We start from the raw sequence: 18,099 nt of genomic DNA on the forward strand, positions 1-18,099 counted from the left end.
TGGTGGGATTGTGGAAAGATACGTAAACTCATGCATTGTTGGTGGAAACTGAGAAAATATACAACCACTATAGAAAGCATTTTGTAATTATGCAAATAAAGAGAATACAATAGCCATATTCCTTGAACCAGAGACACCAATCCTGTGCTTACATTTGAAATAAGTCATCAATAAGAAAAAAGTCCCAAATACTCCAAAATATTTATAGCAACACTTTTTTATAATAGTTAACAACAGGAAACTAAGTAGATGTTCATAAACTGGGAAATAGCTAAGAAACTGTGGTAAACAAATGTAATGGAATATTACTGTGCAGTACAAAATGATATGTGATTAATACAGAGAAGCATGGAAAGATCTTCATAAATTGATGCAGAATAAAGTTAGCAGAGTGAAGAAAACAATATTCATAATAACTACAACAATGTAAATGTAAAGAACAACACAACAAAAGATAAAAAATATATGTAATAAAATTATAAATATCAAGTAGGACTCAAATGAAAAGATATAAGAAAACATCATGGAACAGAAGGTTCATGGTCATTATACATTATTCATGTTTTAGAATTTTATCAATGTTTCAATTAGTTGTGATGACTTTTTTCTTTCCACTCTAAAAAAAAATGCTATTAGCCATAAGGTCTTAGAAGGGGACATATACATGTAATACTCTGATAGTGTAAGAAACAGAAGATATCAATAAAAACTTATTTTAAAAATAAATTAATATTTTTCTATTATATCTTATTGCAAAACCATTTACAAATAACAGGATAAATACACAATACTATTAATATTCATGAAATAAAGATTAAAAACTTACATGCCCCTCTCAGATATTCTGAGTTAGAAGAATTATTCATTCTAATTTGCTCCTCTAGGAGTTGTACTGCCCAGTTCTTAAATAAGGATATAAAAAGGCAGTTCTCGAGGAAAGAAATACAAACTATCTAAAGTCACATTTTTTTAAATGTTCCAAATCACTAGTAATCAGAGAAATGAAAATAAAGCAATTCTGAAGTTCTACCATGCACCCATAAGACTGGGCTAAGACTTTTTAACAATCAATCAATAAGTCAATGACAAATGATGGCTGGGCTGGAGGAAAACAGGCACATCAATGAATAAGTACAACAATTATGAGAAATAATTTAAAAGCATTCCCAAGAAGTTTCTAAACGTTGCCATACCTTTTGACCCTACTAGAACTACACCCCCAAAGAGAGAAGACTAAGATAAAAATATTTTCAGCCTTTTTCTGTGGTGGCAAAGAACTAAGGGGATAACTATCAATAGAGGAATGGCTGAACAAACTATGGTCTAGATATGCAGGGAAGGAAAACTAACGTGGTGTAAGAAAAGATGAAGGGCATAGTTTCAGAGAAAGCTAAGTAAACAAGCATGAATTAATGCAAAGTAACAAGAACAGAGCTAGAACAATTTATACTAGAGTAAAAACATACACAACTTTGAAAGACTGAAGCATGCTGGTAGATGCAAACGTCGAACTCCAGAGAGCTGTGAATAAAAAATGCTACCTTCTTCTAATAGAGATATGCAGAATGAGACAAACATTTAGAGGTATGGTTTTGTTGACTGCTGTATAAGTGTTATATTGATGCTTATTTCTTACAAGGGTTTTATTTTGCTTTGGTCCACCCCACCCCTCAATGGAGAAGTGGATTACAGAGAAAATTAAATGCTTGCTATTAGGAAAAGATTAATGTAGTAATGATAATAAATTAACGATTTAACCTAGTGATGGATAACAATAAGCAAAAACAGTGGCAGGAAAAGTTGGATTGGGTGAGAACAATTTACTGACTGGGTCTAAATCAGAATTCTGTAGTAAAATAGGATTCCTTTAAAGATAGAGAACATTGACTCTAACTAACCCAACTTCAGAAACTAACAAAGCAATATCAGAAAAAACTACTCACCACTTGTGTTAAAAGCCATACAGCAAACAGGCTTTTCATGGGCAGGGAAATGGGCCACAATGCCGTTGCCATCAGAGTCTTCACTTACAAGCACCTGCACAAAAGCACAGAAGACAAGTGAAATACTTCTTAGATAACAATATAGGGGGGAAAATTACTTGGTTTTGTAAAGGGCCCCATCCCAGCACATAACTAAAACTTATGAACTTTGCTTGCATATCATTACTTTTGTAATGGAGAAATGGGTAAATATCATCACATATTGTGCAACTCGACCTGATCACTACAGGAAAGGGATAGAGTTTTCAACCATTAAAAAAGTTTTGTTTATATAAAAGGAGCACTTAATTATGTTCCTTCTGCCTTTTTTTCCTCTTGGATTTATAACTTGAGTGATTCTTTAAAGTTTTTTTTTTTTTTAACAAAATATCACCACTTGCAAAACAGCTGAAATATCCATACTTATAAGCTCAGACCACAATCTAGCATCAGGGAATTGAAAGACTCCAGTCAGTGTTTTAAGTAGTGATCTTATGACTCTTGATCTCACAAACAGAAGAAATTAAGCAAATTACATTAATAACATACATGGCTTCCAAGAAAAGAAACTAATATTGGCACTAATGATTTTGTCACCAGCCATAAAACATATATGCCAGAAGTTAAGAAAGGAGTGTGTCCAAAATAATGAACAAAAGAAGAATAAAAAGAAGAACTCTTTAACTTGAGGAAAGATATATCAGCAGTTCTTTTATCCTTCAAATGATTAAATCAGCCAATAAGCATGAACCTCAAGCAATATATTTTGTTTCTTTTTTTTTGGGGGGGGGGGCAGTTAGGGTTAAGTGACTTTCCCAAGGTCACATGGCTAGTTTTTGTGTTAAGTGTATGAGGCTGGATTTGAACTCAAGTTCTCCTGACTCCAGGGCTGGTTCTCTCTATTCACTGTGCCACCTAGCCTCCCCAGACATATTTCTTAAATCAAAACAAAATATACTGAGACTGCTAGGTGACTCAGTGAATAGAGCACTGGCCATGGATTCAGTTGTTTTTTTTTTGGGGGGGGGGGCAATTGGGGTTAAGTGACTTGCCCAAGGTCACACGGCTAGTTTTTGTGTTAAGTGTCTGAGGCCGGATTTGAACATAGGTCCTCCTGACTCCATGGCCAGTGCTCTATTCACTGAGTCACCTAGCAGTCTCAGTATATTTTGTTTTGATTTAAGAAATATGTCTGGGGAGGCTAGGTGGCACAGTGAATAGAGAGAACCAGCCCTGGAGTCAGGAGAACTTGAGTTCAAATCCAGCCTCATACACTTAACACAAAAACTAGCCATGTGACCTTGGGAAAGTCACTTAACCCTAACTGCCCCCCCGAAAAAAGGCAAGAAATATGTCTGAAAGAGTTACTTGGCTTGGGGGAGGAATGGAGCTAAGATGACGGAGCAATGGCAGAGACTCACATGACATCTCCCCAAAACCCCTCCAAATACCTTTAAAAAGTGACTAAACAAATTCTTAAGCAGTAGGACCCACAAAAAGTCAGAGTAAAACAAACTTCCAGGCCACAACAACCTTGAAGGTTTGTTGCTCCAGACTGAAAGAGAAATACAGTCCAGGACCCAGCAAACCCAGAGCAGGCCTCAGTGGACTGAATCACCGGCAGTAGTGGTAGTTTCCAGACCTCTCAGGCTACAGACTTCAAAGACAATTTTAAAAGTAAGCAGGAAAAGTCAGTTGGATTTGGGTGAGAGAAGAGTACAGTCCAGCACAAGTCAGAACAGCCCCGGCCCCAACAAATCAATAGCAGACCTTGGAAGTAACTGAATCAGCAGTGGCAATGGCAGTGGCAGCAACTGCTTCCAGAGCTCTCAGTCCGCAGATGGTAAGGGGACTGAACAACTCATCAGAAGGAGATTATAGGGGTTTCTGTGCTGGCGCTGAGGCAGGACTCTATTGCTTTACCCATATGGGATCTGAGTCCAGGCCTGGGTGGCAGCTGAAGGGCAAGGAGGAGCACTAGCATAGCAGAGCCTGCAGCAGCAGTGGAGGAGAAACCGTCCTCACAGCTCCAGGGCAGAAAAGAGTGCTTGTGGTCACTCACAGACCGGAGCACGGGCCAGGAGAGGAGGAAACACCTCTCCTTAGATAATAGCACCTTGTAAGAACTGAAAACTTGACGGTCCTTAGAAGTATCTCTGAAAACAACTGTACAAAACCCCTAAAGCTTGGGTCATTTTGCCCTCCACACTGGAAGCAGAGCCCTACCTTAACAAAAAGTTAAAAGTCAAGTAACAGACTGGGAAAATGAGCAAACAATATTAAAAAATACTTCAAACTATAGAAGTTTACTTTGGTGACAAAGAAGATCAAAAGGCACACGCAGAAGACAACAAAGGCAAAGCTCCTGTATCCAATGCTTCCAAGAAAAACGTGAATTGATCTCAAGCCATGGAAGAGCTCAAAAAGGATTTTGAAAATCAAGTAAGAGAAGTAGAGAAAAAACTGAGAAGAGAAATGAGAGTGATGCATGAAAATCATGAAAAAACTAGTCAACAGCTTGAAAAAGGAGACATAAAAAAATACTGAAGAAATAAACTTAAAAAATAGACTAGACCAAATGGCAAAAGAGGATGAATGAGGAGAAGACTGCCTTAAAAAGCAGAATTGGCCAACTGGAAAAGGAGGTCCAAAAGCTCACTGAAGAAAATAATTCCTTAATAATTACAATGGAGCAACTGGAAGCTAATGACTTTATGGGAAATCAAGAAATTATCAAACAAAACCAAAAGAGTGAAAAAATAGAAGACAATGTGAAATATCTCACTGGAAAAAACAACTGACCTAGAAATAGATCCAGGAGAGATAATTTAAAAATTATAATATTGCCTGAAAGCCGTGATCAGAAAAAGGGCCTAGACATCAACTTTCAAGAAATTACCAAGGAAAACTGCCCTAATATTCTAGAACCAGAGAATAAAATGGAAATTGAAAGAATCCACCAATCACCTCCTAAAAGAGATCCCAAAATGAAAACTCCAAGGAATATTATAGCCAAATTCCAGAGTTCGTAGGTTGAGGAGAAAATACTGCAAGCAGCCGGAAAGAAGCAATTCAAATACGGTGGAGCCACCATCAGGATAACACAAGATTTAGCAGCTTCTACATTAAAGAATAGGAGGGCTTGGAATATGATATTTCAGAGGGCAAAGGACCTAGGATAACCAAGAATCACCTCCCCTGCAAAACTGAGTATATTCCATGAGGGTGGAAAATGGACATTCAATGAGATAGAGGAATTTCATGCATTCTTAAGAAAAGATGAGAGCTAAATAGAAAATCTGACTTTCAGATACAAGACTCAAGAGAAGTACAATAGGCAAACAGGAAGTCATAAGGGACTTATTAAAGTTAAACTCTTTACATTCCTACATAGAAAGATGATATTTGCAACTCGTAAGACCTTTTTCATTATTAGGGTAGTTAGAAGGACTATATAAAAACAAAGGGCACAGATGTGGGTTGAATATGAAGGGATGATATCTAAAAAATAAAATTAAGGGTAAAGAGAGGAATGTACTGGGAGAAAGAGAAAGGGAGAGGTAGAATGGGCTAAATTATCACACATAATAGAGGCAAGAAAAAGCTTTAACAGTGGAGGAGAAGAGGGGGTAAAAGGGAGTGAGTGATCCTTACTCTCATCAGAATTGGCTCAAAGAGGGAATAATATACATACTCAATTGGGTAGAGAAATCTATCTTATCCTACAGTAAAGTAGGTGGGAAATGGATAAGAAAAGGGGAAAAGAAGTTGATAGAAGGGAAGGCAGATTGTGGGAGGGAGTAGTCAGAAGCAAAATACTTTTGAGGAGGGACAAGGTGAAAGGAGAGAAAAGAATAAATGGGGGGGCAGATAGGATGGAGGGATATATAATTAGTCTTTCACAACATGACTTATGGAAATGTTTTACATGACTACACATATATAACCTATATCAAATTACTTGCCTTCTAAATGCAAGTGGGTGAGGAGGGAGGAAGGGAGAGAATCTGGAACTCAAAGTTTCAAAACTTAATGTTAAAATTGCTTTTACATGTAACTGGGGAAAAATAAAATACTAAATAAATTTTTTTAAAATAATTACTTGGCTTGATACCTACACCCAGTACAAAAAAAATGTGCACATTTTTTTAATTTTCAGAAAAAAAATTATTTAATATTACATGTATTTAAAATATGTCCCTACCTTTCCCCTCTCAATCCAAAAACAAAACAAAAATCTCTTACAATGAGTATGCATAGTCCAGCAAAATAAATTCCCATGCTAAACATGTCTGTTTCTCTACAATTTAAATTAATCATCACTGGCAGAGGAAGAGTGGCATATTTCATCTTTAGTTGTATAGACTTACAATATATCATTGCATTGACTACAGTTCCAACATTTTTCAAAGAATGTTGATGTCATAATTGTTTATCTAACTTCTGCTCACTTAGCACTGCACCTGAAACATACTAAGCGCTTAGTTAATGTTGAATTGACTGATTGACTACCCATTTTTATCTCCTCCAGTTCATAGAGATCTTCCCAGTTTTCCCTAAAAATGGAAATTTCATCATTTCTTATGGTATAATAATGTTCTATTATATGTTCATATAATAATTTGCTTACTCATGCCACAATAGGAGGATACTCCCTTAGTTTCTAATTTGGGGGATTGTGCTATGAATATTTCTATACAAAGAGGTCATTTTCCTTGATCTTTGATTCCTGGGACTTGTGATAAAAATGCTATCATACCCCTCCACAGAAAGAATTGATGAAGTCTGGATGCAGATCAAAACATACTTTTTTAAAAATTTTTCTCTATTTTTCTTGGGGTTTGTTTGGTCTGTGCTTTCTTTCACAATATAACTAATATGGAAATATGTTTTGCATGACTATACAAGTTTAAGCTATATCAAAATGCTTGTCTTCTCCATGAGGGAAGAGGAGAGAAAGACAAAGAGATTTTGCAACTCAAATTTTTAAGAAATAAATGTCAAAAAATTGTTTTAAAATATAATTGAAAAAATATTTTTAAAAAAAGAGAGTATTCATGTTACCAGTTCTCCTAAATATCCTACCTCCCCCCCAAAAAGTCTTTCTTTGTAACAAAGACAGTAAAAAAAAACCCAAAAACCCATACTTTGGCCATGTCTAAAAATATATATATATCTCCTTCTCCACCTCTAGTCCATAAATGCTCATAAAATAATCAGTATTCTTTAATATTTGGGATACACACACACAATTTAAATTTGGGGAGAATAACATGCAATATATTGATATAATTTTTGACAGCCTGTATAATAGCTTTCTTAGAATTTCTTATCAAATAGGAAGTTCTTGCCTGAGTAATTCATGCTTTGTTTTTTAAAAAACAATGGGTTATTAAGTTCCATTATTTCAGATTCTTTCTTGTGGAAATTGTTCCATTGATCTAATTTTCTGGAGTATTTTAACCCAGACCAAATATTTTTAATGACTACTGCTTGATAATATATTTCGAGGTCTTTGCAAAGTGTTATTCCCCATTCATTCTTAATATTTTCCATTATTTCCCTTGATATTCCAAATCTCTTGTACCTCCAAATGATGTTATTATTTTACTGAATCCTGTAATGTGTCTGATTGGTACTTGGTTAGGTCCTACATTAAGTCTGTGAATTAGCTTCGGTTGTATTATAATGATTATTGTACTGAAATGGTCTAGCCAAGTGCACTAAATATTCTTTCAACTTCTTAAATTAAATTTATTTCTTTAAGGAGCACTTTGTAGTTGAATATATATAAATATTGAATGTGATTTGGTAAAAGGATTTCAAATACTTTATGCATGTTGAAACTATTTTGAATGAGATATCCCTTTGTATTATATTGTCTCTTAAATTTATTATTGTTGTTTGTCCGTTGTTCTCAAAGAACACCGTGACATCAGAAAGTTGATGTCATGACTTGAAAGTGAATTGGATTTAAGTGAGGCAAGGACATGCATAGTCACCAACCTCACTCTCTCCTCCCTGACATCTGAGTCTTGTGGCAAGATATAGATCAGGATGATTGGACTTATTATATAGAAATGCTGTTGTTGTGGTGGTAATTGTTTTCTGTAGATATATTTTGTTGAAGCTTTTATGTAAAAAAATTTTTTGTTGATTTCCTAGCATTTTTTTTTAAGTAAACCATCCTGTCATTAGCAAACTGTAATAGCTAGGGGCGTGTAGGTGGTGCAGTGAATAGAGCACCGGCTCTGGAGTAAGGAGGACCTGAGTTCAAATCGGCCTCAGTCACTTAACATAAAAACTAGTCATGTGACCTTGGGCAAGTCTCTTAACACCAATTGCCCTCCAAAAAGCAAAAAAAAAAACCCTGTAATAGCCTTATTTTATCTTTATCTTTATGTCTTTAATTTCATCTTTATGTTTCATGCTTTGCTAGCATTTCCTTTTCTTTTCTTTTTTTTTGGTGAGGCAATCAGGGTTAAGTGACTTGCCCAGAGTTACACAACTAGTAAGTGTTAAGTGTCTGAAGTCAGAGCCTCCTGACTCCCCCACCCAGGCTCCTATTGGGCCCAGCATTTCTAAAACTGACAAATAATAAAGAAAAGGAGCATTCTTCCTTTTGTCTTGTACTTACTGAGAAAGTATCATATTGCCGTTGTATAGCATGCTATCTTTTTACTTTAAATATACTTTTATGATGTTAGGAAGAAAAAACAACCCTTATCTTCCTCTTGGACATTCATTTCAGTTCTAAATCTAAAATAATAAGAATAAAGATGATGATGATAAATAATTCACATTTACAATAGTGCTTTATGGTTCACAACACATTTTATACACATTACTCCATAACAGTCCTATAACATAGGTGTTGCTGTTATCACCATTTTAAAGTTAAACAAATTAAAGGTCTACACTAACCATAGTTCAGCTACTTGACACTTCTATTCACTCTGGACATCTTCCACCCACCTCTTACCAAACTGTTTTTTAAACATCTAGCTTTGTAGATAATCCTCACTAATCAGGACTTAAGAGTACTCATTGATAATGCCACTACTCTTTGGTTTCACGCACAACCCTCTAGGAGATATTCTACATCAGACTCTTAAACTCACTGCTCTAATGGTTAATAATATTTTAAGAAATTAAGTCCTGTGGGAGTTATACTATTCAACTGAAGTTGCCTCTAGTTGATTCAGAATAATTGGGGGTATTCCATGGCATTTTTCTTTTTTTATCTCTGTTGACTATTCTTAGGAAGCCCTAAATCTGTCTTTTCCTATGATTCAATGAATTTATGATCAATGAAATTATGCAAATAACTGTCCCCTGTATATGAAGAATCCTTATTTGTACAGAATGAGTATGTTAAGGAATAGATCCATCTCTTTACAAAAGAATTATTAATAATGAAATTATTTATAGTAAGCTTCCCAAGCACATTATAAGTAGGGATAGCATGACATTGTGGAAAGAATCTTGAAGGCAGGAGTTGGGTATATGATCTAAGTTTTCTCACTGTTTTAGCATTATGATCTTGGTGAATGAATTTGACCTCCTGGGATTCAGTTTCTTCATCTATAAAAGAGGGAAGGGAAGACAAGAGTGAACTAGATGATTTTAAAGAGCTTTGTCATTTCTAAACATACTGTTTTTAAAAAAGGAGAAAAGACAGATCTCTTCACTACTGTGGGTAGGAAATTTAGTTTTTTTTAAACAAATTTTTTCTATCAGCAGAAATCTGCCTTCTCTTCCTCACATCCCTCCCCCTAATTGAGAATGAAAGAAAAACAAAACTTCTGTTGCAAACATGCATAAATTTGCAAAACACATTTCCACATGGGAGATTTATTCTTAACTACATAAGGGATAGAGGAAGTTACAAAAGATAAAAAATAGTTAATTTTCATTACATGATTTTCTATCATAAAAAGGGCTGCTGTTACTATTTTGGTACAGATAAGTCCTTGCCCTCATTCTTTGATCACTTTGAGTATACTGTTATGCTATCACATTGAATATGTTATTGAGTATATTATTATTGGTATTGGTGTTTCTGGGTTAAAGGGCTTGCACAATCTAGTGACATTGGTTGTATTTCCAAATTACTTCCCAATTTTTCAGTTCTCAACTTCATCAAAATGCCATTACTGTTTTTATTCTCCTACAACACATCCAACAATTACTATTTTGCTTTTTTGTCATCTTTGCCAATCTGATGGGTGTAAAGTAGAACCTCAGAACTATTAAAATTTGTGTTTCTCTTATTATTAGTCATTTGGAACACTTTTATATGGTTGTTGATTTTTTTTTCCTCTTTGGAACTAACTTAATATTTTCACCTTTTATTTACTGTTTAATGTTCTATGCAAAACTGATTCAAAGTTAATATAAAAAATGAAATCTTTATAAAAGATACTTGGTGCAAAGATTTTTTCCCCATTTTTCAGTCTCTCTTCTAATCTTAGTTGCATTGTTTTTGTTTGTACAAAAAAAATTTAATTTTACATCATCAAAAATTGTTATTTTTTATCTCCTGTGATTCTCAGTATTCTATCTTTTATGAAGAACTCTTCCTCTCTCAGGTGTGGAAAAACTGGGAGACTAATGCACTGTTGGTTGAGTTATAAACTGATTCAATCATCTAGAGAGCAATTTGGAACTATGCCCAAAGGGCAATCAAATTGTGCATAATACCCTTTGATTGAGCAATACCACTACTAGGATTGTATCCCAAAGAGATCATAACAAAGAGAAAAGGACCCACATGTACAAAAATACTTAAAATAACTCTTTGTGGTGGCAAAAAATTGGAAATTGAGGGGATACCCAATAACTGGGGAGTGGCTCAATAAGTTGTGGTATAAGAATGTAATGGCATACTATTGTGCATTATGAAATGATGAGCAGGATAGTTTCAGAAAAGCCTGGAAAGACTTGCATGAACTGATGCAAAGTGAAATGAACAGAACCAAGAGAACATTATAAACAGTAACAGCAACATTGTGAGATGATCAACTATGAATGATTTGGCTCTTCTCAGCAATACAATGATCCAAGACAATTCCAAAGAACTCATGATGGAAAATGCTATCCACATTCAGAGAAAGAATTGATGAAGTCTGAATCTAGATAGAAGCATACTGCTTTCACTTTATTTTTTCGTGGGTTTTTTTCCTTTTGGTATATTTCTTTCAGAACATGACTAATATAAAAACGTTTTACATGATTCCACATATATAGCATATCAAATTGTTTAACACTTTAGGAAGGTAAGGGAGGGACAAAAACAGGAACTCATCAGAATTTTTTTAATGAATATCAAACTAGAATAAATGAATATTAAAAATTATCTTTATATTTAATTAGAAAAAATACTATGTAAAAAAGAAAACTCTTCCTCTCTCCATAACTGTAAAAGCTGTTCCTCTACTTCAAGTATCCACTTAGTGTTTTTTGTACTAAGTATCTGGTGTGCAACATTGTGCTAATGTAAATTGCTATCAGATTGCTTTCCAGTTTTCCCATCAGGGAAAACTAACAATTGGAATCTCTGGTTTGTCAAACACACCATATTATTATATAGAATTGATTCTGGACCTTGTATACATACATAGTCATTTTGACTAGGTGACTTTCCTATTTTTTAATCAATATAAAACATTTTTTAATATTACTTTGTATAAAATTTGAGATTTTGTATTGCTAGGTGCTCTTCCTTCCAACTGTTCTGTTCATTATTCTCCTTGAGATTCCTGAATTTTTCTTGCTTAACATGGATGTTGTTATTGTTGTTGTTGTTATTATTATTATTTGCTTTTTGGAGGAGGGAAGATAGGGCAATTTGGGTTAAGTGACTTGCCCAACATCACATAGCTGAGGCCAGACTTGAACTCAGGTTCTCCTGACTCCAGGGCCAGTGCTCTATTCACTATGCCACCTAGATACCCCAGATGTTATTATTTTTATCAAACTCTATAAACTACAAATGATTAAGTACTTTGATTGGCATGGAACTTAGTAGTTAAATTTAATTTGGGTAGTATTGCCATTTTAACTATATTAGCACTGTCTAACCCTGAACAATAACTATCCCAATTTTAAGTCTATTTCTTTTTTTCTTTTTCTTCTTAAAAAAAATCATCCAAAAGTTTTACTGCAATATGACCAGTTCTCTGTGTGTCAGGAGTTTGATCTCAAAAACGATGTTTCCTTTAAGTGTCTTCATGATCAATGATCTTCCTTCCCTTTTTTTTACAGAAACTGCCATTATGACTACATTACTGAAAATGTCCATAGCACTACAAAACACATTGAATATTTAATTCCTCCTATTCTTCAACAAAGTATGTTCAATGAAAAACAAAATTAGGTATTAATTACCACCTATTTCATTTAGGAAGAAGTGTAGAATAAACACTGAAGTATTATAATGGTTTTATAATCATTATAACACCTTGATTGACATTCCAATCTGAGGAGGTCAAATCAATGTTTTCAATTCATAGTTATATATACATATGATGCTGTGTCAAAACAACACATTTATTAAATGTATGAGTGCTTAAGAACTTCAAGGGAACTGCAATCAAGTGTAGGTAAATTCAGCAAGTATTGATTAAGTGCCTACTATATGGCAAGTACTGTGCTAAGTTCAAGGGATATAAGGGGAAACACAGTCTCTGCTCTCAAGGAGCTCATAATGAAACTGTAATAGTGAATTAAGTTTATGATCTGACCACTGGATATACTTTTAAGAATTAGCTTATCCTCTGCAGTTCTCTAAACAATGACTATCACATTCACCTTAGCTCTCCAAGGGATGCATATAATACAATTTGTTTTGCTGAAAATATGATGTGAGAGCATTTCTTGGATTCTATTAAAATTACCAGCAAGAAGGAGTTCAATGGCACTTACAGATAGGTTGCTTAAATTAACATTTCCTTTATGTTTCCTCGGAGAATATAATAGAAAATAAAACACTATTTCAAGTAATTAAAATGCAAAAATGTAAACTAATTCTAAAATGGCACTTTACTGTCATTGCATAGAGGTCTTCCTTCAAGTAAACTGCTACATTCCTTCTTGATTTCTCTAGGAGTGTTGAATAATCCTCAATATTACAAGTCAATTATTAGCCACTTGTGTTCAATAAGTGTAAATTTATTTTTATTGAATCTTTAGAAATAGCAAATATCATCATGCTTTTTTAAAAGTCTACTTTCTGCAACCCAGAATATAAATGCTAATTCTTCTTTCTTAGACTCTTTGGCTGCATATGTGATATTATAGAAAACATATCTATAATCATCTGCATGTAGCAACCAACTTCAAAAAAGATATGTAGGTATCCTCAACTCACTCCATAGAACTGGGTGTAGGAGAAATAGGAGAAGCAGCAAAAGGAGCAACAGTAGAAGATATATGTGTTTTGTAAATATATTCATATAATTCTTTTTTCTCTCTTCTTAGGTGTAATCCCAAATATTTTACACATTCAGTAGAATTTTCAAATAGTTTTTCATTCTATAATGTCCTACTAGGTTTCATTGGTGATATACAAAAAGTCTCTGGGTTTATTTTATATCCTTCAACTTTGCCAAAGTTAGTAATTGTTTCAATTAAATTTTAAATTGAATCTCTAGATCCTCTAAGTCAGGCTTGAACAACCTGCCACTTGAGGCATGCCAAAAAATTTCCAGTGGTCAGTGGAAAAATGTAAAGGAAAACATCCTTTGTATGCAGAGGAAAGCCTTTGGCATACTGCGAGTGGCCCACGTAAACCAATATATCATTTGGAAAAGGGGATTTTTTTCCCTCTCTGCCTATGCTTATTCTCTCTCTGCAACATCTTTTCTTTTACCTAGAAGCTTTGTATTTTCACTATGACATTCCTGAGAATTTTCCATTTGAGATTATTTTGAGGAGGCAATCAATGAGTTCTTTCTTTTCACTTTGCCTTCTGCTTCTAATAGATCTAAACAGTTTTCAGATGGAACTATATTTCTTTTGCAATCCCCCAAAGCAAATAGTGCTATTTCTTTTCACAAAATAAATACTTAATAAATGTTAACAAACAAAAAAAATGTAGACAAAAAATTGAAATGTTCATCCAATATCAATTTTCTGCCAATTCAGATATACACTTAAGAAGGCTAATTATTAACCATTAGTTATTAATTATAACTCCTTGAACAATGACTCACAAAATTAACATTATGAGTTAAAGAATTAGGCAGTTTTAGTGGTTATTTCCTTTTAAGCAGAAAGAAGTCATTATGACATAATCTAAATTTGTATTTTGTGTGCACACCTACCCCAGCATTGTCAATTACCTTCATAAATGGATGAAAACTTTTTCAAGAACATGTACCATTTTGTATGAATGCTACCAATCAAGAGTAGTTACCATCATATATCTGTGTGTGAAGGAGTGTTTCAATTTTATCTTTGTATATATAGAGAATATTAACACAGACTAAGTGCTTAATAAATGCTTATTGATTAAATGACTGGTATATGTATATGTAAAACAGTATACTATGTGCTCTAATTAAGAAAAAATTTCTTTTCATATGTAAAACAGTATACTATGTGCTCTAATTAAGAAAAAATTCCTTTTCATCAAGAAAGTTATAATCAAGATGAGGAAATAAGTCGCATAACTATATCAAAAAGACATAATTTTCATTCAAGTATACAACCATTACATTTGCCCACACAGAAATATGAGGGAAGCAAAGTGTTTGCTTAATGAAAGGGGTCATACTGAAACAGATACTATTAAACAAACTAACCATATGAAGATTTAATTAGTTTCTTTAAAGATGCTGAAGGTATCTAGAAATTTTATGCAGTGAAGGAATACATTTTATTCTATTAGATAAACAATGCAGTAAGAGAATCTGCTCCACTTTAGGCATAAATTTCTATGCACTGAGAGAAATAAGGAAAGTCTGGTACTTCAACCATAAACTTCAAATGAATAGCACATTCTGGATTGATTGAAAATATTACCAACATCTGACTATGCCCTGAAAAGACAAAAGCTTTCTGCAACTGAAAATAGTAACAATGATACCACCTGGACTTAATATTCACAGCAAACCCTTCCTTCCATAAGAAGCCAAGTGCTACTCTCTTTTTAGATCAATGCAAAAATCAACACTTTAGAATATAATACACTGAAAATTGGTTATAGATGAGGAACAGAACACAAAAAAAGGAAAAGCTCTCATATTAGGAATGACTCTCAATTAGTCACTTTCTCATTCTACAGAATGTTTCCATTAAGAATTTGCTACTGATTTTTGTATTTGGCTACAAAATCATTTGGGCCTACATTTTGGCCTGTGTTAAGACTCATTGAACTAACTTGAAACTGTTTAATTGCTGTCTCAAAAAAAAAAAAGAAATCCTTAAGTGTTCAAATAAGTCACAGTAGTAAGGTAAAGGCCATGGATCTCACTAATGCTAAACATTCAGGTTACTTGGCACAATTATATCAGGGCAATAATTATTTTTCTTTCTGTTGTCTGCATTATATACTCATTCCAGAACTTCTCACCAAATATCTGGAGATGCTCCTAAATGCATTTCAAAGAAAATGCATTCTCACACCTCAATTAACAATGCTTTTGCCCACCTTCTACTTTTCAAACCTCTGTCTGACCACAAGCTTCTTAAAGATTTGTAGCCTACTATCATAAGCAGGATTGAAGATGGAGGCAGAACAAGAGAAGTAAAGGAAGAATTTATTTTATTTTGTTTTAAAATATACTAATTAATTATACTAATTTCCCCCTTTTTCTGTTTTTTTTTTTAAATAATACTTGTTATATGGAATTTCTGGGAGGGAGAGATACTATATTAAAATATATCAATAAAACATTTTAAAATTTAAAAACAAAATTTTCTGATAAGAATCTGCACAATTTATTATTTCAAATATACAGAAACAGCAAATAAACTGAATACCTATAAAAATGAATTAGTTCTCAGAAATGAAGCCAAGAAAAGAGAACTAATCCCTTGATTCTTAGGAAAGCCAATGAAAATTGCTAATATCTGCCTAGCCTTGGTATGTGCAAAAACATCCATAACAAATTCAACCATTAACTATTTAAGATTCCATTTGTCCACCTCCAAATAACAGAGAATAGAGTCAAAAGACAATTAGGTTATGAACCAACAATTCTAGAAAATTTAAGTCTTTTAAAATCTAAAGTAGGGACCACTAAGGCATCCTCCTTTAATGGAGTTACTGAGCCAAAAATTTGTTTGTTTTTTGTTTGGTTGGGGTTGTTGTTTTTTTTTTTTACTTTCTGGAGGGGCAATTGGGTTAAGTGACTTGCCCAAGGTCACACAGCTAGTAAGCATTAAGTGTCTGAGGACAGATTTGAACTCAGGTCCTCCTGTACTGAGTCTAAAATTGGAAATAAACTTTCTCCTTCTACTTATAATTGCTTGAAATATATTCATTCTCTGCTGATTGACAGAGAAACTTTCACTGAAACCCAACTTCCACAATAATGAAAAAATAGCTTTATACTAGGAAAATAGAAGAGATGAGGAGGGAATCTAAAACTAATGTATGTAACAACAACAAAAGAGGTTTTAAAAAAAATCAGAATCTGGGGGGGAGGAGTCAAGATGGCAGAGTAGAAGCAGGACCTCCACTGGGCTGCGGCTTCTGCCTTCCCCAATCCATGTAAAAGGGGACTCTAAACTGCAGAACCCACAAAATGACACAGAGAAGCTAGCCTCCCCCTGAGGAAAGCCCAGCAGGCTGGCAGGAATTGGCCAGCATGGCGCTCTGGGAGTCGAGCCCAGGCCCCGTGAGCCGGAGGTTTTAGCCCCAGGGTGGGCCTGACCAGTCATCGGCTGGAGGGACTCCAGATCACCAGCAGCTATGACCATTTCCAGATTCATCAACACATAGATGCGAAGGACAAAGTGAGAGGTCAGTGCAGTCTGGACTTTAGGACCCAGTAGGTGGGAGTGTGTCAGCTTTTGCCCCCAACAGCACACGTTGTAGCTTCAGCTCCTGGCCTACAGAGTGTAGGGGGACCAAGCAACCAGTCTGAGGGGTAATCGCTCTTGCTTTAACCTGCTTGGATCTGGATTACCGTCTAGAGTGGAGGTTTTGGGGTGCGTGACCAGCTTGCCAGAGCATGTGGAGGCCTCAGAGAGGGCACCCAACTAATACCTCCAGTAGCTGAGAAAACCCCAGCATTTGGGACAAAAGCTCCCCTCTAGCAAAGAGAAGCTAGTGACTTTAAGAGAAATCAAGATGATGTTAAACAGATCCAAACAAATGAAAGAATAGAAGGCAATGTGAAATATCTCATGGGAAAAACCACTGACCTGGAAAACAGATCCAGGAGAGATAATTTAAAAATTATTGGACTATCTGAAAGCCATGATCAGGGAAAGAACCTAGAAATCATCCTCCAAGAAATTCTCAGGGAAAACTGCCCTGATATTTTAGAACCAGAAGGCAAAATAGAGGTTGAAAGAATCTACCAATCACCTCCTGAAAAAGATCCCAAAAAGAAAACTCCTAGGAATATTATAGCCAGGTTCCAAAATTCCCAGATCAAGGACAGAATATTACAAGCAGCCATGAAGAAACAATTTGAATATTGTGGAAACACAATCAGGATAACACAGGATCTGGCAGCTTCTACACTGAGGGATCAAAGGGCCTGGAATAGGATATTCCAGTGGGCAGAGGTGCTGGGATTAAAACCAAGAATCACCTACCCAGCAAAACTGAGTATCATCTTTCAGGGAAAAACATGGTCATTCAGTGGAATAGAGGACTTTCAAGCATTCTTAATGAAAAAACCAGAGTTGAATAGAAAATGTGACATCCAGATACAAGAAGCAAGAGAAGCATGAGAAGGTAAACAGGGAAAAGAAATCATAAGCCACTGATCAAAGTTGAACTATTAACATTCCTACATGGAAAAACGATAATTATAACTGATGAAACTTTTCTCAGTATGAAAATAGTTGAAGGGAATAGAAATATATATATATATATATATATATATATATATATAATATATACCGTGTTTCCCCGATAATAAGACACTGTCTTATT

At 34.6% G+C, this 18,099-nt stretch overlaps 1 protein-coding gene across 15 annotated transcripts in view; it reads right to left on the reverse strand.

The window, feature by feature from the left end:
- The window catches only part of BCAS3 (BCAS3 microtubule associated cell migration factor), a 795,613-nt gene that overhangs the window by 563,233 nt on the left and 214,281 nt on the right, over window positions 1-18,099 (reverse strand). For all 15 annotated transcript variants that reach the window (XM_069077894.1, XM_069077893.1, XM_069077887.1 and 12 more), the window contains one exon: window positions 1,944-2,037. In XM_069077894.1, the coding sequence (XP_068933995.1) occupies window positions 1,944-2,037 (94 nt within the window). The remainder of the gene's footprint in view (window positions 1-1,943; window positions 2,038-18,099) is intronic.

Source organism: Petaurus breviceps, unplaced genomic scaffold (genome assembly GCF_028583685.1).
Source record: "Petaurus breviceps papuanus isolate PSGF00001 unplaced genomic scaffold, PetGlider_PUasm1.0 91023, whole genome shotgun sequence".
In the NCBI taxonomy this organism is placed as follows: domain Eukaryota; kingdom Metazoa; phylum Chordata; class Mammalia; order Diprotodontia; family Petauridae; genus Petaurus; species Petaurus breviceps.